Genomic DNA, 26569 nt, shown 5'->3' with positions numbered 1-26569 from the left:
ACACACACCCACATGCCCACACCCACAGTGATGCAGTATAGCAGTAATGGTTGCTGTGTGAAGGGCAAGCAGATCAAGGTGACTGAGCGGACTGAGGGAGCGTGCTGCGTCGCTAAGTGCTACCGCTAACCGCTAACGGCTTTCCCAGATGGCGGTGTGTGTGTGTGTGTGTGTGTGTGTGTGTAAGAGACAGAGAGAGAGGGTGAAAGAAGATGAGCGGTTGAGAGTATGCGTGCATGACTGTGTGAGAGATAAAGTGTGCAAGCATGTATATGTGTATGTCAGCATGCGTGCACATAAGACAGCGGTTGTGTAGGAATGTGCGTATGTTGTAGACTATCTAACTGATAGACCTTCACGCAGACTGAGATGCCAACTAACATTCAGTGTTTGGCCCAGGATGCTCCAGTTCTCCTAAAAGTTTAAAATGTAGTATTAATTAGTATAATGCTAATTACAATTCAAATGTTTTGCCTTATACTTAATTTGGATACTATGATGATCGTTTTTCAGTATGTCTCCCATGTTTTAAATAGCCTGAGTTTGCTGGTATATTTATTTTACTACTAATACCTATTTATTTATTTTTATTACAAAAAACAACAACAAAGGAAAGCAGGCAAGCCCTTTTAAAAAGTTAAAGTCTTTCAAAAATCTTGTTCTTGGTGAATTTACTGATGAATCCCATTGATTTATAAAAGCAACTATGTATTTACTAGGGGTGTAACGATCCATCTATCTGGATTGATATATCGATTCAATGATAAATTATCCAATATCATCGATGCAAAGTGAAAACATCGATGCATATCATCTGTACGATTTGCCTTTATTTTGAAAATTCCAAAGGCATGTTCATGTCACAATTTCCGTCCAAGCACACCTCCTTCCAACAGAGCACAGTAATACAATTGTCAAATCATATTTTGGTTTCTTTTTGCCAAGTTATAAATGTAAATGATTGTGTTGAATAGGCATAAGATATTGTCTTATATTGATCGCACGCCCCTGAATTGAATCAAATTAAAATGGTAGACTTTGTGATATCAACAAATATCCTATCGTTGTCCAAATAATCAATATAATATTGTATCGTGATGATAAATTAGGCAACATTAAAAAAAAAAAACTGGCGGAGTTTGACCATGTGTGCGCACACACACACAATATAATGTACAGTTAGACACAGAGAGAGGCACATCACAAGTAAAGATTCAAAGATACATTACAATGGCATCCGGCCAGCAAGTCAGACACACACACACACACACACATACACACACATACACACACATACACTTTCTTTTAATCTCCCACACAAATAAACAACAGGATAAAAATGGTGATGTAAAGCTTGGGTGATTTAACAGCTCACACATTGTCCCACCAACAACCCATCTTTCTTTCCATCTACATCTGTCCTCCTGTCTGTCTGTCTCTTCCTTCTTCTCTTTTCCCTTCTCTGACCCCTTCCTTCCCCTCTCCCCCACCACCTCTCTCTCATTTTCTTCTGTCTCTCTCTGTTACTCGTGCTTTGTCTCGCGGTCTCTCTCCCTCTTTCGCTGTCTCTCTCTCTGGTCTCCCTGCTAAATAAACAATGCAGAGAGTTGACCTTTTGGGTTAACAGGTTTTTATGCTAGCTCTACTCAGCACTCACACTGATTCAATTACCACCAAAGGTCCACTGAACCCCACGAATAACCAAGGAGCCCGTCTCCCTGTCTGCCTATGTGCCGGCCTGTCTGCGCGCCTCACTGCCTTCTCGTCCGTCTTTGCGGAGGGTTGAGGTGTCTCTCTACCTGTTTGTCTAATTAGACATTCTGCATCCTTCCGTCTATTTGACTATATTCTTATCTGCCTTGCTGTATTTCCTTCTGTCTGTCTGATCAAAGTGTTCCAACACACATGAAAAAACACACAGGTAAGAGATGCACCAAAAAGAAGATCGCAGCTAGAAAGTCCTCAAGTGCAAAAACACAATCCAGTCACCTTGATCCAGCCCCCGTCAACCACCCAAAATAACCCTCGTTGTCACCCCCCATTCCTCCCTCATTCCCTCTCTCCTCCCCTCCCCTCACCCCCTCTCCCTCTAAGTGTTGAGTGTTATTTAGGCTTTACTGGCGCGTGTAAAATTCTGCAATTTGAAGGGCTGTTAAGTTTTTCAATTGAAATTTTCATTTAAGATGCAGGTGATGCTTTTTCCCTTTTTTTATTTTACTGACGCTTTACTGCTCTCTGGATAGGACGGAACGAGTGTTGAGGGAATGCGTAGCAACCTCTCTCTCTCTCTCTCTCTCTCTCTGGTTTCCTGACTCCTTATCTCTCCTCTCCTTCCTGCTCAACTCTTCCGTTTTTCTCATCCTTCCTTTCCCAACTGCTCTTCTTTTCCCTCATCTCCCACTCACCTTTTGTCTCCCCCCTACCTCTCCGACCTCCTCATTCCCCATGCCTTTTCCTCTTTCTTTCCCCTCTCTCTTCATCCCTCCCTCCACACCTCCCACCGTTACTCCTCCTCTCTCCAGTAAAACACAGTAGCAGAAGGCTAAAACAGGAGCGTGGGGCCGCCAAGCCTTAAATCACATTTATAAGGATTTGGTTAGCATAGTAATAACACAATCAACTGACAAGGGCTGGGAGGGGGGGAGGGAGGAAGGAGTGTGTGTGTGTGTGTGTGTGTGTGTGTGCTAGTGTGTACTTGTATGCATGTATGTGTAGGTAAGGGCCCGTGTAGATGTTAAGTGTGTACATCTGTGTGTATCCATGTGAAGAGAAGAGGAAGGGTATTATTTTTAGCTTCGCACAGGGTGCTGTGTGTGCATGTGTGTGTGTTTGTGGGTGACTGGGCTTTTGAAGGTGAGTCGAGGCTCCTAGGAGTCATAATGAGGACAAACGCTGAGCTTTACTGTAATCAAGATGCTTACGACATGGTGTCAAAACGTGACAAGCAATACGGCGAGAATCTACATTGCATTTCATATCTTTACTTTTTCCTATGGATTATTTAATGTCATTGCTGCTTTAGGAGACACTGAAGAGGCATGAAAAGAGGATGATGCATGGCCAAGGTCATGAGCTTGATTTGTATCCATAACATCACGAGTATATGAGATGTACATTAGCCTTTAAGTAACCACAACCATCACGATACCTGAAATGTCAATCATTCAACATTTTCAATATCCTTTTCAGACTAACTGGAGTGATTTACTTAATTCCAGGTAACCTTCTGATGTATAAAAAAGTAATATATGGCCTTCAAAATATAATGCGGAAAAATGTTGTTGTGTCAAAATATTAACATCTGTAGGAAGTGATTGGATTTAGTAGGGATCCCTACTAAAGAAGTGCTAAAAATATTACAAAAGCCAAGTGACTGCAGAAGAATCACATTTTTTTATTTACATAAATGTATATTTTCTAGGGCTGTCAATTGATTAAAATATTTAATCGCGATCAATTGCATGATTGTTCATAGTTAATCATCATTATCGCAAATTGATCACACATTTATCAGTTCAAAATGTAACTTAAAGGGAGATTCTCAGGTATTTATAATCTTATCAACATGGGAGTGGATGAATATGCTTGCTTTATGCAAATGTATGTATATATTTACTATTAGAAATCAATTAACAACACAAAACGATGACAAATATTGTCCAGAAACTCTCACAGGTACTGCATTTAGCATAAGAAATATGCTCCAATCGTGGCAAACCCAAGCCAAACAGGCACCAACAGCTGTCAGTGTGTCAGTGTGCTGACTTGACTATGACTTGTCCCAAACTGCATGGGATTATCATAAAGTGGGCATGTCTGTAAAGGGGAGACTTGTGGGTACCCACAGAACCCATTTTCATTCACATATCTCAGAGGTCAAGGGACCCCTTTGAAAATTGCCATGCCAGTTTTTCTACACCAAAATGGTAGGGTAAGTTTGGAGCGTTATTTAGCCTCCTTCGCGACACGCTAGTATGAAATGGTTGGTACCAATGGATTCTTTAGGGTTTCTTGTTTCATATGATGCCAGTATCTTCACACTAGCTTTAAAACTGTGCCCACTACAACCTCCAAAAGATCAATTGGGTTAAAGAAATTAGTGCCGTTAAAACTAATTTGTGTTTATTATCGTGTTAAAGCTGCAGTGGGTAGAAATGGAACAAATATGATTATGGTTATTTTCGTGTTAACTTTGAAAGCCCTAATATTTTCCCGTTGGTTCTGACAGTATAAATACGTGCTCAGGTAATGACTATATAATAGTGTACTTAAAATATTCTGGTTATCTCTTGATATGCAAAATAACAACGGGATTATGCTCACATTACTTCAACATTTCCTTGGGACAGCTAACTGAACAGAATACTGGGGAATAAGGTAGGGTTATTATTAATTTATTAATGCAGTCACTCATTCATTAAATAACATGAATTCTTTGTGTTCTGTCATTACCTCTAACCTCATTTCTGTCGCATTTTTCCTCCTTCATACTTTTTCTCTCTCACTTTCTGCTTTAAGTTCAATTTAGTGCTTCTTTAATGTTCTCTGTCTCACACACACACACAAACACACACACACACACACTTTCTAAGACTGCTTGGCTAAGATCATTTTGTCAAAACGGTGCTTTATTCATACTCCCTATAACACTCTATAACACGCATACACACGTCTCCTCACACACCACACACACACATGCACACACACACACACACACACACACACACACACACAGACACACACACACACACACTCTTTCTCTCTTAGATCACTTAGCTAGTGTGAACATGGGAGTAGACAGAGGAAAGGGAGCTGTCCAACACGGCTAGAGTTTATGTTCACAGGAGCCGTCTGTCTGTTCTGCAGCGGCAGGAATTCATAGGGACCAAATTACATTAAAAAGATGGATATAAAAGTTTAATGGAATGATAAAAAGGAAAAGGAGGAAGCGTGGGTCTCTCTTTTTCTCTGTTCTGTCATTAGCCTTCTCTTTTCTTCTCTTCCTCTTTTTTTCCCTCAATTCCTCATTTTACCTTTTTGCTCTCTCCATTTTTCTTTCCTCACTTTTGCTCTCCTTTTTCTTATATCCTCTCACCTCCTCTCTCTCTCGTAAATACTTAAGGGCTAGTCCGTCAAATGGAAGAGGTGAAACCCACTCCGTCTTTCTTTCGGTCTTTTCATGTTTGAGCACAAAGAGTGAAAAAGGAAGAGGTATGACAAATGTAGACAGACAGAGGAAAACGAAAAATATATATGAAAAAGAACAAAAGAGAGATTAAAAAAAAGCACAACAAAGGGATAAAAGTAATGAGGTGAAAACATACATTAATCCATATTGTTAATGAAGGTCCATGTCAACATACAGTATAGTATTTACAGTTCAGTAACAAAGTGGAAACCTTGCAAGGTTACAGCTCACACCTGCAAACACAGATGAGGTTTGGGGGAACTCTTCCAAAAGGATTAAGATCTACTGTATATGCCACTTGAGCATTTGTATGAATGCTTGTACGAGTTTACAGTACATATACAGTATTCACTCTATTGTAAGAGTGAATACTGTATGTATGATCTAATAACTATTGGTCTTACGATACATGAAATCATACAGAATGAAATGTAAAGTGCTTATTAAGGTTGTCATTTTTTGAGGCATATGGGAGAGGAGATTAGGAGGGGAATGCAGCCGTCCCCCTGTCACTGCCAAGAGGATGGGTTTATGGTGACAAATTACACATCAATGTTACAAAAACCCAATCTGGTCGCACTTGGCTTTCTCCCATCATGGGTTTAAATCCCTTCTTATTAAAAGCTTCCATACCTATCATGCATTCTATTATTATGTTAAAAGCTTTTTTCTATGCATACTTTATAATGTCTGGACACAATAGTATGTGCTCTACGTCCATGACTGAATGTAAGATTCAATTGTAAGGTGTGACATTTAATTGTGAGTAATTAATTGAGATCATTATGAAACAAGGAGCTGTGAAAAAGGATAAGTGTGTATAAAAGACTGACATCATGTAGGGCAGAGAGGAAAAGAGACTCATCCTTTCCACATGTACTCACACAATATATAACTTTTTAACCTCACCAGTCCAGGTCCAGTTAAACAGAGATGGAAGTGAGTACCTTAAAAAAATAAAGAAGGGGTTTGTACACACTTCATTTCTTTACACCTACACTCAAACTGTCAGAGCGTCAGTCTGTGTGTGTATGTGCTTTTGGGGATGAGTTTGTCTGCATGAAACTTCATTATCATGTGCTTGTGAGCATGAGGAGGTGTGTGATTGATACAGAGGACAAGGAGGCGTGTGTGTATGACACATGTTCTCAGTGTGTGTGTGTGTGTGTGTGTGTGTGTGTGTATGAAGGGGCCTGAGAGGGGCAGAGAGAGAGGAAAGAGAGGGATGGAGGTTTGAGCCGCAGCAAGTAATGTAGTAGCAACCAGCGACACGCAGAGCAGGTGACGTAGTATATCGAGTGACCGTTAATGAAAGTAACATGGAATATTGGCTGCGTCTAGAAGGTAACCCGCAAATTGCAAAAACTCTTGCGAGACTCGCTGCCCAACAACCTATCCTAACCTTAACCATTCAAGGTCAACGCCTAACCTTAACCATCTCAACGACCTATCCTAACCTTAACCATTCAAGGTCAATGCCTAACCTTCACCATTTTGCAAGAGTTTCACAATTTGCGTGTTACCATCTAGACACGACCTGGAATAATGTTATGTGTTATTGAAAGTTATGTCGTATAACATGCAAGAAAGTTCACTACAGGCGGGTGGAAACGAACACTGGACTTTCCCCCAGGAGATCGCTGTTCGTGTCCTGTGTAAAACTTAGTAATTTTAAGCCAAACCATGATGTTTTACTAAACCTAACCCAGTAGTTTTGTTGCCTAAACCTAATTAAGTAGTGTTGTTGCATTTTTTGTTTTGTTTTGTTTCAATTTACAATGTTAACCACATGTTTAAAGCTATTTAAAACTGTGACCGTAATCCCAGAGATAATACGTTTCCCTCGAGACGTAATTGAGAAAGCAGTTTAGTTGTATGGGAACGTAATTTTGTAGGAGACAGGGTTGCAGCGGTTTGCTAGAGGGAATTCAACTCTGAATAGCAATGAGAAAAGCATAGGGCCATAATTTAATGCATCCTAAATGTCTGCAATTGTGTGTGACTGTATGGGTGTGTGCGAGCATCAGTATATGTATACGTACACCGCACATACATGTGTACATACACATTTCTGTGTGTGTACATGCGCATGTATCCTATGTATGCAAATCTCAGCTGCTTAATGATAATGTATGTGATAATAGCGTGGTACTAATTAATTTATAACTTTGCACTGAGGAGGCTGTTCCAGTGGCTAATATGATTCTATTACAGCAATTAGCCCACAATGACACTGGCTAGGTCACTCACACACAGACACACACCTTACAGTATGCAAATCTCACTCTGTCAGTGTGTTTCACCCGATCTCGCTCGTCCCCATGTTTCATTTTTAATATGTTCTATATCTGTCTCTTTTCCTTATTGTCTTGATCATATTGACCGCCTTCACTCACACCAAGAAATTAATACACTTTTATAATATAAAACCTTGGAGACTTTCAGAGAATAAAAGAAAACTGGGCAAAGGCTTTGTTTTTCACACCACGGGCCATATGCTTAATGTGTGAGGCTATTGTTTAGATCATCACCTAAAATCAGGTGATCTGTCACACTCCTTGACTTTAACTTTGACTCAGCAGCACTGACGGCCAACTGACGACAGAGGCCAGCTAACAACCAGCTGCTGCCAGCCACCTGCCAGCCAGTCACTTGCACAACTTGGCTGGACTGCTGACACAAGCACACAGGCTGCACAATTCAGTAGGAAAAAACAACGCCAACAACCACAGCCAACAGGTAGCCTATAAAACAGCAGTGCCGAGTGTTTATTTGACCCACCAACAACTTTGTTGAAAACCACCAACAGAATCATTTATGTCTTTTTATGGTTATTTATCAATGGCTTTTCTCTTTTGCTGTTTTTGCATTGTCTGTGTGCTTTGGAACAGATGTGTAAAAGCATGCATCTGTGTTACATTTTATGTGTATGAATCTGTGTACTTACTGTCCTCTGCGGTGTACAGGGTTGCCCAGGGGCCGACTGTCTGCCCGTGTGTGTGAGAGACCACCACTCTAAACAGGTACTGGGTGTACGGTGACAGGCCCTCTACATGGTAGGAAAAGGTGTCTGTTGCGTTTTCCATAAGCCTAGGAGTTAATGGACACATATATACATTTACTGACAAACATTTGAATTGGATCAAAATGTGCTGTGCTATAATCAAACAGGTAGTCAAAGAGGGACAGAGAATAATTCACTTTACAAACGGTGATCTAGTACCTGCTAGTGGATATTTGTGTGTACTAGAGCTAGAGTACTCCATATTCAGTGTTCCTGATTAATGTATCTGTCCATCCACCCATCCATCTATCTATAGTTTGTTTCTTACTGTCAACACAGTACTTTTCCCTAGCAAGATGTTACACTGTTGCTATGGATGCCCTTTGTCCTGACCACAATTATTCTATTCTACATTATTCAATTTTGCAACTTCATAAATTCTACCTTAGCCCAAATGTTTTCTTTCATCTTTATCTGCCATATCTTGTTTTGATGCCCGATCACAGAGATTGTGTTGGTCAGCTAATGTAATGTTTAGAGTGATTACCACGGTTACAATGATATTTGCTAGCTAGACATTTTAACTGCATGTTACATCTTGTTACACAAAATTTAAATATAGATCTGATCTTTACTTTTTGCTGATAAAATAGACAAAACCATTACAGCATATTTATTACACGGCTTTGTTGACTACTCGATTCTGATTGGTCAGTCACAGCCTTCAACGGTCTGTTATTTCTTTATAACAGACCGTTGCTATGTATAACAGACCGTTGCTATGGGCGCAGTTCTGATGTCGGACTCTGGCGGACCGTTTTTGTGTCAAATTATTGATTTCTTAATTAAGTAGCTGTGTAATAAGCAGGATAATGTACAGCTAGCGGGTCATCTAAATAAACCCTTTCAGGGCGGTGGAACCCAACACAAAGCTGTCAGGGTTTATTTCACAACAATGACTGGCTCACTGTACATTATCCCTTACATAGCGCCTTATAGTGTACGTGCAGTGACCATTCCAGGGTAAATTGTATAGTAATCTTGGTTAGAGGTGAAAGAGTAGGAAATGAAGATGACACCGATCTGAACAACCACTAAGTAGTTATTTAATGTTCAGTAGCAAAAGGTTACCTGTAAAGAAACGTTTTGTACTGAACATTTTTTGTATGGTTAGTCTATATGACGTTTTTTTTCAGGAAATGAAAAAGTCTAATGTGTCTCAAACATAATACATCTCATATAAGCAGGTTGTATCTGCTTTATGTGCTCTAATGTATTCTTTCTGAATTCATTTTACTTTAAGTGTGATGTTATGAAAGTGTCAAGAGACAAGTTTCATATGATCACTAAACAGTCACTATCTTGATAATATGTACAATATTTGTACAGCTTTTTATCATATTCCCATGTCATACCTGATACCGTAACATATAATCATACAAAGGAATCTAGGACAAAGTAAAAGAATATTGTCATAAATGAGGGACCGTTGACCATTTAGCATCAGATGGATAGAAGGGATGAATGAATGAATAAATCAGGGAACAATGAGATTTCCATAGCAGAGGAGGAGGAGGGCATGGCTGTCTGATATATAATACATGTAGCTAGTCATTTATTTATTACCACAGAATGAGAGCCTCCTCTTCTTGGATTAAATTGCAATTTGTTGTCAGGAAGCATGTAATGAATACATATCAGATGCACACCCTCTCTCTCTTTTTATTCTATCACATTTTCTCTACCTCCCTCTCTCTCGCTCTGTCCTGCTCTTTGATTTTTTTTGTCTTTCTGACTCTACCCCCCGTCTCTCCAGCTCATTTCCTCTCTGTTTTTCTGATGGTCTGTCATATGGATGTGACATATTCAGCTGTGCTGTATAATGTACCCCTTTATAAGTACATGTGTATGCATATGTGTGTGTACACATTTTGAAGGTGCGTATATACTGTGATACGTATCAGAGAGTGTTGTATGCGTCTGTCATTCTTTTATTGCTGTTTATTATCACAGACCACTTGCATGTACTGTGGATAACTGTGTGCAGACTTGTCTACTTGTTAATCTACTGTGTTTATCTCCTTTTTTTAAATCTAAAATCTCTCTCACCTTATCACAGGCCTCTGAGGGGATGTCCTCATTTGCAGGCTGTAACGGATTGGGCCTGGTGCGTTGGAGTGGGCAGGGGCGGACCAGGACACATTTAGACTGGCACTAGTTGCATGGGCCAATCTAGGAGGTGACAACCCATCTGGGGCTGTGGAGAGAGAGAGAGAGACAAGAGGGTGAGAGGAAGATAGGAAGAATGAACAGGCGATGAAGGGGGTGGAAAAGAGATGGAGGGGTAAAATGAGGACAGTTGAGAAGTAGAGCGAACACGACAGCAAGAAAAAAAGAAAGAATAACAGATTTAAACGTTATCCATCAATCCATCCATCCATCATCTGTAATCGCTTATACTATTCAGGGTCGCAGGGGGACTGGAGCCGATCCCAGCTGACATTGGGCGAAGGTGGGGTACACCCTGGACAGGTCGCTAGACTATCACAGGGCTGACACATAGAGACAAACAACCATGCACGCTCACATCCACACCTATGGGCAATTTAGAGTCAACAATTAACCTAATCTGCATGTCTTTGGACTGTGGGAGTTTGAACCTGCAACCCTCTTGCTGTGAGGCGACAGTGCTAACCACTGCACCACCGTGCCCTATACAAGTTATATTAATGTAAATTGACATTAATCTCATTGATCAACTGCATCCTTAATGAATGACACCTGTGCTTCATCTAGAAATGACTCTGCCTTGAGTGGAGTATACAAAGAAGAGATGATTGAGGAAAGAGGAGACAGGAGTGAAGAGAGAGAAAGGGGAGAGGAAAAAAACATAACAGCAAAAGAAAAAAATATTCCTTGAAGGAGGCTGAGAGTGCCACAAAGAGCCGCCAGATTTACGGATATACAACCACTACAACGTTTCGCTCTCTCTCTTGCTTTCCCACACACACACACATACACACAGCGTTATGACCCCACTCTCTCAACAGTGCCCCTCTTTTCCAGCTGAGCATGATAGCGTAGTGCTAGTGTTGGAAAATCAGTAAAAACATCTTGATTCAGTATGATAGCCGTGCTCTTAACAGAAACAGAGAAGATGCGAGGAAAGACAGAATAAGAAAGAGATAAGGACAACAAATAGAAGGAGGAAATGAGAGTGACTGTAGTGTTGACTATGCGAAATAAGAGTAGGCCCTCCGATGTATAAAGTGACCCTTCAATCAAACACACCGCTCTCTTTCCACTACAACAACACTGATTGCTGAAGACATCTTATCCTAAAGATGGCTGTTACAAACACGCACACACACACACACACACACACACACACACACACCAACACACGTACACGCACACACAGTATGTGGAAAAAAGCCTCAAAACGCTCTTTGAATACTGGTTAAGGTTAATATTAGTGGTGGTTCACCAACATTAATCTACACATTAATTCACATTAATTATCTTAGTGTATAAACACAGAAACACACATTTAAATTGCATGACACAGGCACTCTATTGTCCACTAAAGTGTGTGTGCTTCTGTCTGTCAATGTGCATTTTTGTCAAAGGCCCACCTGTGACTGTTTGCAGTTTTGTCTATATACTTATGTCAAATTTGTCTCTTCCTCTCTATTTTTGTGCATTTGTGTCTGTGTGTTTGTTGTCGGGGCTGATAGATAGCTTGGGCAACCAAAAATGCAGACACAAAAGAACAAAAACAAAAAACAAATTAACCAGAATGGATGAAAAAGAAACTAGAATTACCGCCTCGCGGTTGTATGCCTGCTGTATGTCCAAAATGTCATCACTTCATCATTTTATCCTTTTAGACCTGTGTGTGAAATTGTCATAATTAGCATATGAATTCTTGAGTTATGGCCAAAAACGTGTTTTGTGAGGTCACAGTGACCATTGACCTCCAAAATCAAATCACTTCATCCTTGAGTCCGAGTGGACGTTTGTGCCCAATTTGAAGAAATTCGCTCAGGGGATTCCTGAGATATCACGAGAATGGGACGGACATGAGGTCAAAGTGACCTTGACCTTTGACCACCAAAATCTAATCAGTTCATCCTTGAGTCCATGTGAGTCCAAAACATAACACCTCCGGCCACGGCTGGCTGTCACCGCCGTGAAGGCATAAAGACGAATTAACCGCAATGGATAAAAAAGAAACAAAAGAACGAGGACACAGCTTTAATGTCCACTACATTCAGTATTTAGGGATATCAAGATCAGTTTGTGTTTCTTTTAAGTTTAAGTTCATATTTGTATTGTACTGACATGAGAACGGATCAATAAGATAAATCCATAATTGAATTTTAATTAATAAAATCTTTCCGATGCAATCCCTACAGTAGTTTCTACTTTTTAATAAAGAAGACCCTAAAGTAGATCAGCAAAATTGTCATTCATTGAGTGTGCGTGTGTGTAATTCTTGAAACACGTTGATATCTGCCTCTCTGACACACGCACGCACACACACACACACACACACACACACACACACACACACACACACACACACACACACACACACACACACACACACACACACACACACACACACACACACACACACACACACACACACACACACACACACACACACACACACACACACACACACACACACACACACACACACAAAACACATACATCACAGAGACACACACCGTTGGTGAGCCTGTGTCTCTCTCATGCTGTGTTAGCAGGTACAATATCAGAGGTGTCACTAATCGTTTTAAACTATGCACTTTTATGTTCACTTCTCTCTCTCTGCTCTCCTCCTCCTCTGCTCTTCTGTCTCTTGCTCCACTATCTTCTCTCTGTTCTTTCATAGAACAAGGACGCATCAAGACAGTTTGCCTTAAAGAAGTCTAAAGAGATGCCAGAGGCACAGAGGTAGAAAGAGAGAGAGAAAGAGAGGAAACGTCTGGTATTTAAAATTTATACTTTCTTATGCCTTTGTTTTGAACTTGAACAGTAGAACTTTCCGAAGTCTGTCTTTTGTTGTTCTCTGACTGAGACATGGGTGGGGTGTGGTGTGTGTATGTATTCAACGCTTTTGTTAACATTGGCTAAAGCGGTAACATGTGTGTCTATAGGTGTGTGTGTGTGTGTTGCTGCCTGGTTACCATTATCTCCAGACTGCTCTGATCAGCTTTGACATTTATCAGTATGCACAATCAGCCTCTATTCTACACAAGTACAAACACACCCACACACACACATACAAACGCTGTGTAAATCAGAAATATGTGTTCAGACCATTAAGTAAAGTCAATGATGTGTCTGTGTTTGTCACTGCTACTCACTGAATAATTGTTTTTTTTTTCTTTTGCATGGCAAGCTATAAAAACAAACCTTTCCAGTTCATAAGAATAGCAATTAAAATCACAGTAATGAGACAAAACTGTTACAATGGTTCACAAGTTAGAAACAAAGCTACAATTATAGACATTTAAATCAGATCATACACAATTTAGTGGAGGACAAAAACGCCTTATTATAATGGAGGCCATAACCATACTATCATACTTAGTTATTTCTAAGTATGTATCTGATCATTGTGCAGAATTAAGCTGTGTCTCAATTCAGATACTACCATTAGTACACTTCCATGTAGTACACTGTGCACACTATGTACTTACTTGTATAGTGCATGAATTTTGACAGGGTAGTGTTGTCTCAAATCGCACACGGCTGTTGTGCACTCACCGGAAGCTCGGTAGATCCGCTGGTGATAGTCAGCCACGGACATCACGCCGTATCAGAAGTAATTCAATTCAGATTCAAATGAACCCATTAATGGCTTCTATCAGACTACAGTAGTGGTATTAAATTTGTAGTGTGTTTGCCGTTTCAAACCGCTGCAGCTTCCTCACCCGCCATTTTCTGAAGTGTGAAATAGGTTGGTGGCCCCTTCCGCTACATAGCAATGATTGCGACCGTTAAGGGTGAGAAGTGTCCAGCGTTCCACACTCAACGTTTTGACCATTACAAAACAAGTACAATATCTGGGTACTTAGAGTGCACAGCATTTTGCCATAATTCTCAGTGTGAACCCACTTATGCACTCAAAATAGTGTAAGAACGGAGGTACGCAAATTGAGACACAGATTTTCTAGTGAAAAGGTGAGTAGTCTGGTGCTGGGAGGAGAACCTTTACTGTATCTGTGTTTTTGCATATGTGTACCTGCTGGTGGAGTAGTAACATTGACTGGCAGGCTCTCAACACAACCCTGTGTGTTACACCCCCTGATCCAGAAGCTGTAGTTGGTGTACGGCTGTAGGTCAGTCACAGACAACCAGTAGCCTGCCGCTGTACTTCCATCCAACACACCATCACCATCTAAAAGACGGAGAGAGTCACACAGAGAGACATGTAAGGTCTTGAGGAGGATGTCTTAATGTCTTGCACATTTGATTGTTTTCATGGCACATTTATTGATTAGAGTCATTAGCGTGATGGCCTAAAAAAGCGAATCATAAAAAGATAATTCAACAACAGAGGGAAAATAGAGGAGAATGAGAGAGAGTTCAAGAGAGGGGAATACTGACTGAGATTAACTGAGAGTGATCAAAAGAGAGAGGTCTCCGTATCGAGGTTATGCAACGATAGTCAAAGTAAAAGGATCAGAAAATTACAACATGCAAGCCTATCCAACATATTTAGATGGACACACGCACACACATCCAAACACGTATCAGTTTTGTGTGTGAACTGATGAAGGCAGTGTGTATCAAAGAATCAAGGGGGTTGTGGGTAACTAGAGCGAAACACCATCTCTCTCTTTCTTCCACACCTCTTCCATCCTTCTCTCCACTCATTTTAATCCGTCTCTTCCTCTGTGAGGAGCAGATCAAAGTCTCTGACTCTGTGTGTGTGTGTGTGTGTGTGTGTGTGTGTGTCTGACAGAAGAGAGACTTGGTGAATATGTGTGGGTTAAAGGATGATTGTGTGTTCTGCTGTTTCCTCATTCTCCTGTTCTCATCTTGTTCAATTTTCTTCTTCCCCTTTTCCTTTCCATGTCCAGTTCTCCTCTTCTATTCTGTTGGTCTCATCCGCTGTTTTGTTGTTCTTCATCTCTTATGTTGTTTTTACTTGCAGTATTTTCTAATACATCTATGGAAATATGAGCTTCTCATCTCTCCTCTCTCGATACACTATTGTTTACCAATACTTGTCTTTGTTCTTCCTTCCATCTTCATACCACTGTTTTGCTCTGGAATCCTATATCATCTCCTCTCAAGTCACTGGCAATAGAAAAAAAAACACTCTGGTTTGATTACTCCTTCTTTCACTTTCCCATTTCATGCCTCACTTTCAGTTTAAGTTGGCGTGTTGGTGAGGAGTGTGTGTGTGTGTGTGTACACATGTGTGTATCTCCGTCCATATTGTCCTGTTCTACTCATCTTTAAAAAAGAAACTTACTTGATCTTACCTAACTACGTAAAGAAAAACTTGGCGGTCTTGAAATTGGTAATAATATTAATTGTACTACTAGTGTATTATATATCTTGCCTAAGAACTATGATTATCTCTAAATATAATTTGAGGAATACATTCAGTATCATAATGATCCCTAAATAAGAAGAAAATAAGTATCCACTCATTTCTACCACAAAGCACTTTTTCTTATCAGAGAAAAAGTGCTGTCAATAGTCCCTATGAAAACAGTGGAACCTGTCCAAGCTGTATTCTATTTTTTTCTCCGACCAAAGAGTACAATAATGCAGTAATCTCAGAAACAGCCTTTCATAAGAAGCAAATCAAATCTTGAGAAACCTAATCTACAGACAAGAAACATAGATCTTTATTTCTTTCTCGCAGTTAATACTTTAAGTTTTATTTGAACATAATTTAAAGGTGCTAAATGTGAGATCGGGAGCATTTCTATTACCTGTTGTTCAGCATTTTCATACCATTTATTGATAGTTATATAGCTGTATTTTCTTCATTCATACTGATAAACTTTTTGACCAGGTCCAGAGAAAGCTGGTCGAGTCGCTGTAGGGGCGCAGACAGGAAAGCAGAGGATGTTCAACACCAGAGGAACACCACATCCACTTTGTCTGGGCAGGAGGATGAGGAGGAAGAAGCACCAGGCCGAGAGAAATACCAAGGCTCTTCTTCTCCAACCAGGAGTTCAATATGAGAGTGATTCTCGGCAGGCAGCTACAGTTCCCCAGCAAGATTACCACCACGTTTCTCCGCCCTGACATAGTAGTGTGGTCCACTGAGGCAAAAGCCGTACTCATCATTGAGCTCACAGTACCATCGGAGGAGGGGATTGAGGCCGCCATCGAACGAAAGAAAACCATGTACTCAGAACTGGCTGCTGAGTACAGGGAGTCTGGCTGGAAGATCACCATCTACACAGTGAAGGTTGGATGGCGTGGCTTCATGGGGCTGTCAACCACACAGCTGCTGAGGGATGCAGGAGTGACACGAGGGAAGCTGAAGAAGGCACCGAAAGCACTGGCAGAGGATGCAGAGAAGGGCAGCTTTTGGCTGTGGCTGACGAGGAAGGCAACTGTCGGAGAAAGAACACCTAACCCTGACGCCAGCTGCAGGGGTGGCAGGGAGACGTCCTTGTCACTGCTCCGCCACCAAGAGACGTTCCAGGATGAAAGGAGCGAAAATGTCGAGGATTGGTGTTTCCTGGCTGACGACCCTGCAGCTGGCCCTGTGGGCAGCGGAGGAGGTGCAACAGGCAGTAATGTCCAGCAGGTATAATAAGATAAGATTTAAGTTCTAATTACTGGAGCAAAGGTCCAAGCCAGAAATCTTTGTGTGTCTTTGATGGTGATCTGAATTGTGATCGTTACAAAAATGTCCCTTTATTTGCTGCCTGTTAAAGTTTAGAACAAACTTTACAGATTCTGCAACGGGTTTTTGATGGACTTGCTTTAACTTTTCTGGTGGTTTGACAGATCTGACCTGCATGAGTGACACCTATTAAGCAGCTTTTACTGTCCACATCTATTTTTTATGTCTACTTCGCCTCCAGGACAGCCTGACCTGAGAGCATTACAGTCTAGCAAGACAAGAAAAATGTCAAGACACACCTTTTTACCTTTGTTTTTGAGGTTTGAGTAATGAGGTTTGAGTAATTTACAAAAACCCTAAATGTTATCTGAATAATATGATAAACATAACAACAATGTGTATAATGTATAGCTCGATTTGTAGTGAAGCCACACAGCAGGTTTAGTGGACAATGGAGGCCGTCTTTAAGGCATAATCTACATTTTTGTCTGCCTAGTGAGCAAATATGTGCTAAATGAAATGCAGTCTAATTTGAAAAGGCAGAATATGGCACTGAATATCTGTCGCCTGGTAAATACGTGACACTGTGTATCACCTGTGCATGTTTTTATGTATGTGTGCTGCTGTGTGTTTATGTTCAGGTTCACTGTTCATGTGGTGTCTGTATTTAGTGTGTGTGAGAGAGAGAGAGAGAGAGAGAGAGAGAGAGAGAGAGAGAGAGAGAGAGAGAGAGAGAGAGAGAGAGAGAGAGAGAGAGAGAGAGAGAGAGAGAGAGAGAGAGAGAGAGAGAGAGAGAGAGAGAGAGAGAGAGAGAGAGAGAGAGAGCATGGCTGTATGCGTCACCTTTGCTTTTGTAGTACAGTGTGTAGCTGAGGTTCCCATTTGGTCTAGGTGGGGCTGTCCAGCGGGCTCGGACAGATCGAGAGCTGTGATTGGTCAGTTCCAGTAGTATAGGGCCTTCTGGGGCCATCTGTAATGTATGCACCTCCACCTGATTTAAAGAAAAATGGAAAAGACAAGGAGCATATGAACATACAAACTATACTATATACTTCTTTTTACTATAATTCTACTCACACTACAGCCAACTGCTATAGATGTAATATTGAGATATAAAAAACATATAATGAAGTATGTCCCTGTTTGACAAAGGTCATCATGGTGATATATTTCACTGAGTGGATTACTATAGGTGTTAAAATATAATACTTCAACCAGTTTAAGTTTAAAATGAAACCACTCTACACATCCGGCCCACATTACTTCTGCCTCGAGTTATCTATCCTGTTTTTATTCTTCCTTTCTCTCTTTCTCCTGCCACATTTCTCTCATCTTTTCTCTCAATCCAGTCACACTGCTCTTTCTCTCTTTCCACCATCATCCCGCTCTGTTCTTCTGTCTCATTTCCTCCTGTCTCACGCTCCTCCTCTGCTGCCCTTCGCATCCTCACATTCCACCTCATCTCTCACTTTGCTCTGACCATTTACTCTATCCTCATCATTTCACTCTTTTATCCCTAAACTCCCACTTTCCCCGACTCCTTTCTTCTCCCTTTTCCGTCCATCCTGTCATCTCTTCCTCTTCTCCCCTTCATCCTGTTCTTACCCCTCCCCTTCCCACCTTCCTGTCCTCCTGTTCTGCTGTGTCAGCTGTTCTCCTGGCGTTTGACTAAATATGGCGTCCGTATTGGAAAAATGCCCCAAAATATGGCCTGTCGTCAGAGACATCGTTGAGCGTGGAGTGGCATTTGCTACCAAATGTCACTGTCGCCACGCCAACCTCGTTATTGAGCCGAGAGAATCGATCACCTTTATGACGCTCAGTGACACACACGCACACACAACACACACATGCACTACACAAAATGCCTGAGTAGGCATTCTCATATGTGTACCCATGTTTTTGTGTGTTGGTTAGTTATTGCGATAATCTGCATCATAAAAATATCTGTTTTGGCTGTTTCGTTTCACCAACTGATGTGATGTAATTCATCCAATAGAGAATGAATATGTAGCTCTTACTTTTGCTGCACTAAGTGCTCCAAAAAGTGTCTAGAGAAAATGTTGTATATTACAGAAGTAGAGTTTTATGTGTGTTTTTTGTAGCGGCAACTACAGTTCATATGAAAAAAAATACTGTGCAGTCAGACACTGAGAAGTGAGCTCAGAAGTTCGGGGTTTCTGCAGAAATCTCAAGGACAAAGATGTTGTTTTTATTATTATTACCAGCACTGCTTGATTACTCAGTGGCCACTATGCGAAAACACCACAGCAAAGCATGCCTATCTTCAAAGATATCACAAAGGATCTTGCAGTTTATTGTATTAATTAATCAATTAAATACAGGGTTTACTGGTAAGAAGTTTACTCACCATTGGTCCCTTGCCACAGGCCTGTGCTGTACAGGCCTGCAGCCTGAGGATGTGTCGGCTCCATGGAGAGAGTCTCTCCACCACGAAGTTCCTCGGGGAGGAACTGGAGTTTAAGATGAGCAATCCATCCAGCCAGAGACCATAGCTGGTTATAATGCCTGTCAAAAGAACACATTTGATTATGACAACTATGACATACAGAAGAAAAATAAAAATGACATGAGCAAACTGTTTTCATGCCTCAGTAAGCCTGACACTTTAGCCAGGCCACTAATGACTGGAGCGTTAATGTTTATTGTCCCAAAAGAAGTTACAAAAGAAGTATCTCTGTACAGCACATCATTCACCGTGTAAACTAATGTGTTTCATTCATCCCCTGCCCTGAACCACCTCAGTCAACACAACATCCGAACCCTGACTCTACCACCCAACTATAAAACAAAACATTTGTATATGGACGAAGAAAATGTCCAAACTTTTTTGTCATTGATGTTTTAAAATCCATTACAGGGCTCAACAATAAGGATTACTCGCTTGCCCGGAGCAAGTAAAATGCCACGTCGGGCCAGTAAATCTAGCAACTAAAAAATAATCAAACACATTGTTTTTTGTCCGAGGCTAATGATGGAGGTACCTAAAGAGTAGGCCATCTCGCTTCCTTCTCATCTCCATTAGAGTTGCGTAGTACTGACCAGGCACTTGCGAGAAAATGGCGGCGGGTAAAGACAAAGATTAAGAGCTGAAGCACAAGCGAGCATTTCAATTATCCTGGAAGCAGGAGTTTAGTTGGGTGGCGTTTGAGGATGTGTGTGAAACCCTGGATTCATTTTCTTAAATAAAGATTAAACATGACAATTAACTCTGGTCCTTGTTTTTATTTGATAACCGTTAATAAATAAAACAATTTGTATAACGGAAACATTTCTGACCCACTTGCCAGGTGAAAAACGTTAAACCCTGTGTTCATTTAAACATGATGGTGTGATGGTAACACATCTCTTTGTGTCTTTGTCTGAAAGCGTGTTACACATTTTCTTTCGCACCATTTTCAGTATTTGTTTTTTGAAATGTCCACTTTTTTTTCCTGATGCTATTCACGCACTGTTGCCATTGCCAGACTATGAGGAATTCCAGTTACAAAGTGAGCTTTGCTATGTTGGGATGCAGTCTGGGTCATTGGATTACAATGCAAATGAAAACTGACTTCAGCGCTCCAGACCTGCCAGTCAATGTGTCCTAGTGTGATCCACTGATGAAAACAGCACTGAAACGACAGATGTAACCATAGGCGTTACGAGGATAAAGACCCTCAAAAGGACAGTAGCGCTGGAGCGAATACACACGCGCACACATACACACACACACACATGCGGGTGCAAATAGGTGAGCACTCATCCACAGACACACACATCGACATTCCCCACAGGCACACACACTAAGATGGGAACTCACACGTGTCCACACACACATACTTACACACTCGGGCACAATAATTACATTACATTACTTCCACCTAATAAAAAAAATGAAACAGTACGGCGCCAAATGTGCTTTTCCTTAATAAAAATGCATACAGGGGGCTCAAAAGATCAGTGCTAAGAACTAAGAGTCTATTCTGCTTTAATCATGTGTGGGTTTTATTATTGCTCAATACAGATATACACACCTATCAGGGAAATGAAGACACAAAAACCCCACGGACGCCAACTACATCTGGGAAGCTCTTAATGTGGCCAATCACATGCGTGTGAGAGTGTGTGCGTGTATATGTGTGCGGACGTCTGTGTGTGAATAAGCCCATATCAGTATAGGTTGTAATAAAGACAGGTTGGGAAATGAAGCAGCGAATGCATAACAGGCTTATTTCCCCTCTTTGTCTGCGTGTTGCCCCGACCTAATCCCCGAGAGGATTATCCCCCACAAATCCCTGCGGAATTGGGGAGAAGGGGGGAGAGAGAGACACAGAATCTCACTCCTCTGGAACCCATCACCATCATCATCGTCATTGTTGCCGTCCATTTATGAAAAAAAAAGAAGCACTGAGCCCTTCTTTAAGCAAAAAATTAAAGCTTTTTAAGCATGAGATAATCGGGTAATCATGATTAAGTGTCTCCTTGTTATAAATTTCTGTCATCAGATGAGAAAAGCTTTAAGTAATTTATCCGGGCTAATATGCACACACATCACATGGTTTATGGTGCGAAATGCACTCATGTGGCATTAAGCGTAAAACACACACGATTCGCATTACACACACACACGCATTATGGAATTACACATACTTTAACGAGCATGGCAGTAACATTTGATAATATGTGGCGGTGCGTTGTATGTTAGAGACTGGGAAATGGGGTGGGAAATACTCAGATGGTTTTCATCACTCAATTCATTTGGTTTCATAACATTTGTTAATATAGTTTGTATTTTATTTGTAAAAAAAAATACAATATTTTCAGTATACCATGCGGTAGATTGTGCAACTTGAAACTACTGTATTTTAGTTATTTGACAGTGTATTGAACTTTGAGTTTTATTAAGACACAAGGACATCCGATTGCTTGATGTAAGTGCTTATACTGAGTATTTCATAATAATGTGTTTCATTGTCTGTTTTAAGTTCTTTTGGGGTATTTTGTGCCTTCATTATAGAGTGATGACAGGAAATGAAGGAGAGAGGGATGCAACAACGGACCCCAGCCGGACCAGAACCGGGCAGTTTAACCCCTAAGATATAAGGGTGCTCCATGTTTTATTGCCTTTTGAGGGTGTTTTTAACAATGTGTACTTTGTGCTTCGATTTATTAAATAGTTCTATAGTATAGTATAGTTGTGTTCTGTTCTCTGGTTTGTATTTTTCTATTACATTTCTTGGTTAATGTTTGCAGTGAAGACAATTGCATACTGTAGATTCTTGATTGCTATTTATATTAAAATATAAATAAAAAAAAAAAAAGGTGTGGATTTTGAAACGATGTAAGAACAAGATGTGACCCAGAGCAGGCAGTTGCTTTTTTACTGTTTAGTTCTATTTACAATATTTCTGCAGGAAACAGACAAGTTATATTCTAAAATCTGAGGTGCAATGTTTTTAAGACACCAGCTCTCCTGTATTGACAACTAGAATTAAAATATGGCACATTGTGGATTAAAATCAGGGCTATAAAGTGTCCAGACATTATTTTTTTGCAATTGTTGATGTAATACCTGTACTTCAGATAGAAGTATACTGATTGATGATACATTACTCTGAGCGCTTTCTCACTGTAACACATTTGTAAAATGTGAAGTTAAACTCTGAGGATTTTAATTTATGCATTGTAATTCTAAAACTGTATATAGTGCAGGAAACTCTTCTGTCGACAACTTTGAGTCTCTGCACTCTAAAACATCTGCTCACGGAAAATAGTTTTGCACAAATAACTTTTTTTATAATCTAGACGGTTCCAAACCAGAAGCAGGATTTCAAATTCCAATATACATCAAATACATCGTGTCCAGCTCTGTGCAATGGATTTTAATTGGCTGTAAGTGAATTAGATGAAGGTAAGAATAATAGAGAGAGAAGGGCAGTCACTGTGAGTCTATGTGCTTCCAGCCTGCAGTTCTCTATTCAGTCAAAAGGGAGCACTTTTCATCCACTTAAAGGAGCTTGGTGAAGCACTGCCCTCTCACTCCCGGTCTCCGTTAGTCTCAAATTGTATGTTCTCTCCCCCCGTCTTTGTCTCTTTCCCCGGTCTCTCTGAGTCCTTTATGGCTTCTTCTTTTGGTTTCTCTTCCTGTTTTCCTTTTCTCTAACTGTTTTATCTCTATCTCTTGCACATTCATCTGATTCCCCTCACACAAAGTGAAACATTCATCTGTTTCATTATCACATGTACGGGATACCTGTACAGGTCTTCAAATCTGTGATAGTCTGTGTTATGGTAAATACTGACACTGTGTATTCAAGTCCACAGTTCAACTAATGTTATCCTCATCAGGATTATTGTCAATGTTTCTCCTCTTCTACATGTTTTATCTCTATAGTTTTGGATCACTTTCCTGTATATAAGAAAATGCCATTAAAAAACTATTTATAAATATGAATTATATAAAAAGCTTGCGTGTGTGTTTGCGTGTATTTAGTTCAAATTTGACATTATTTTAAATATCACTGTTGATAAATGTTTATGTATATTTGAATGTATCTCAGATTAAGTGTGCGTCCGCTCACCATTCGGAGTATCAGGAGGTGTCCAGCTGACGTTGAGTGCATGTGGGGACAGAGGTGTGACCAGCGGTGCAGGGACGTTCTCCGGGGTGCTCTCCTCAGTCTGAGCCTGGCTGGGAGGGCTTAAGGTACATCCACCTCCTGTGCAGGCCTGACGTGAACACACACACACAAACACATTAATGTGTTTATGAATTTTGTGATGCAAATCAAAAAAAAGATTAAAGAGTAAGGGACTCACAACGACGGTGATGGTGTAAGCTGTTCCAGGGGTTAGGTCGCGGAGTGTGTGGTCTTCAGAAAGTTCTGAGCTGTTATAGGCTAGCACGGGTGCTGCGCCGTCATGTGACAGGAAGATGGAATAGAACTCCAAAGCGCCATTCAGCTGAGAGGGACGTGACCACCTGGAGAGATAGAAATAACAAAATACATGTACTCTACTACTGCACTTAGTTCAGATCTCAGGGAGCAGGGCATTACTTTAATATCCCTTTATATTTTCTGAGACCTTTTTTGTGAGACAGCTTTACTGCATTTCAAAGGGAAATATTTTACTTTTTATTCCACTATATTTATCATATAGCCGTAGAGTCAAGTTAATTTACAGTTCAAAAATAAGGCTGGAGTTATTTAATCTTTTTTAGTAACACAATTCCTCTGAAGAGACCGAAACTAAAAAATTTATACAAGCAAGTTTTTTCCTGTTTAACGACTGCCTGATAGAGTATGCCCATCTACCGTCGAATTATATTGTTGGAAAACTATTAGTAACACATAAAAGAGCCACATCACTACTTTGGTTGACATATTTCTCCACTGTGATGCACAAGGCCAGTGTAGTTCAAACGTTGGATAGTAAAGATAACTTTTAATTGTGGCTTATATTACCATTGCAATATTAAAATGTTTACATTTATTCATATACTAATATATAATTCAAATAGATCCGTCATCCTTTTTGAACACGGACGGCTGCTGTTAAATATACTCTATATTAAGATGTTGCCAGGACTGCTTGACTTTCATTGGTTGCACTTATCAAGTGACTTTGGTAAATATTATATTATTTCTAAGATTGTGTGTATATACTGACGGTTAAAATTAGATAAAAAATAAGGTGAGACGGAGCAAAAATGTAAGTATCTGTGGGCTTTCTTGGGAGCCCTTTTGTCTTATGACTGCACCAGATTGCTCTGGTTGTGTATCTGCGTGTGCACACTCACACACGTGTGTGCTTTTATCATTGTTTTTCTTTCTGCAAATAGATGGAAACACAATGCAGAGAGCTAAGGTTTCTTAGACACGACACACAAGCGCGTCTACTGTGCACACAGTTTCCTTTGTCAGATAGAGGTGTCTCCTTTTCTATATTTAGAACAGGAAGGTCATCCCCAACAGAGAGAGAGAGGGAGAGGACAAGAGACAGCATTTATAAATAGAAACATGTCGACTATCCATTACAAAATGTGAAAGAGAGGGCAATATGGACCTAATCTTAGCTATACATACAAAAGAACAACATTCAGATCTAAATTGTCTGCTTCATTAATACTAAACTATGATTGTTTTTATGTATTCTAATAAGGGATTGTAGGAGCTGCTGAATGTGTCCTGATGATCAACATCTATCCGCTGTCCTTTTAAATGTGATGTGATTTGTGCCTGTTGATGATGTTGGAGAGATATTCAAGCTATGATAAAATAATGTAATATAAAAAGTTGTGCAGTCATGAGAAAATTAGAGGTCAATTCTAATATTTCTTAAGAGAGCAGGGTTGTTTATTTCATTTCATCATAACTTACTAAAATACAGTGCTACATTAATTCTGTTTGGAAACACAAACAGTATGTAAATCACTGAATTTACATACTGTGAGTTTTATAAATGATGTACCTTGATGCACTTTTCACGTCATACAAAATACAAAGTATCTGATAATTTTTTATAAATAGTTCTGCAATTCTTACAAATCCCTGAGAGTAACCCAACCCTCCTGGTGGGGTAGCAGAGGGAGACCATTTTAAAAAGTGATGGATTCCTTTCTTGGTTCCTCCCATTAAAAGCCAGTTTTTGAATGACTGATGAGTGTGTGTTAGCACACAATTAGCCACTGTGGCTAATCTATCACATTTATTATAAGATTTATATGCTGTCGATTGGCGGTGTGATGCATGTCCACTTTTGAAAAACTAAATCAAAGGGGAGTTGTAATAATCTGTATCATAATTCACTGCGGTAATGGTTTTAGAAAACCATTGGTTTTAAACGTGTGTTGTGAAATTGGTGTGAAACAGACGGGCGCTTTCTCAGTACGTTAAATTGAAAACTGTGTGCTTGAGATGCAATAGGTTCAAATTCTATATCATAATATATGAAGTGATAAACTGTCTCCTGCACCATACTTCCTGCTGTTCTCTAAGTTGCACACTCAACAAAACAACATTGGTGCCATCAAATAATTACTGACAACACATTAAAGTATTGAAGATCGAACATCAACATGTCATGTGTCCCATCAAGCTTTTTATGTATTTGTGACTGTACATGTCTCACAGTGTGGGTGTGTGTGCAGCTGCGTCTGCTTGTGTGTGTGTATGAATGTGTTTGTGTCAGGTAGTGTTCGGTGAGGTCAGGGAATAAATCTGCTGATATTGTTTTGTTCGCATCCAGCATCCTCCCTCAACCTTTCTCACAGTCTCTCACCCTCACCCTCTCACACACACTCTATCTCACTTTCCCTTTTAAACATTTCACACATTTCCCTCCGTTCTTTCCATTAAAACTCACAATTTATCTTCCTCTCTTCTCTCTCATCTACTTTCTCTTTCTTCACATTTTTCCACAGTTGTTCTCTCTCTCTCTCTCTCTCTCTCTCTCTCTCTCTCTCTCTCTCTCTCTCTCTCTCTCTCTCTCTCTCTCTCTCTCTCTCTCTCTCTCTCTCTCTCTCTCTCTCTCTCTC

General features: G+C 40.3%; 1 protein-coding gene across 1 annotated transcript in view; it reads right to left on the bottom strand.

The window, feature by feature from the left end:
• Positions 1-26569, bottom strand: part of ush2a (Usher syndrome 2A (autosomal recessive, mild)) — a 230542-nt gene that overhangs the window by 94250 nt on the left and 109723 nt on the right. The window contains exons 43-49 of the mRNA XM_074625260.1: positions 23851-24013; positions 23613-23760; positions 19400-19557; positions 17872-18019; positions 14452-14607; positions 10302-10449; positions 8136-8278 (exon numbers count right to left, since the gene is read on the bottom strand). Of these exons, the coding sequence (XP_074481361.1) occupies positions 8136-8278; positions 10302-10449; positions 14452-14607; positions 17872-18019; positions 19400-19557; positions 23613-23760; positions 23851-24013 (1064 nt within the window). The remainder of the gene's footprint in view (positions 1-8135; positions 8279-10301; positions 10450-14451; positions 14608-17871; positions 18020-19399; positions 19558-23612; positions 23761-23850; positions 24014-26569) is intronic.

Source organism: Sebastes fasciatus, chromosome 2 (genome assembly GCF_043250625.1).
Source record: "Sebastes fasciatus isolate fSebFas1 chromosome 2, fSebFas1.pri, whole genome shotgun sequence".
Taxonomy (NCBI): domain Eukaryota; kingdom Metazoa; phylum Chordata; class Actinopteri; order Perciformes; family Sebastidae; genus Sebastes; species Sebastes fasciatus.
This window is presented reverse-complemented; position numbering and strand designations above follow the sequence as displayed.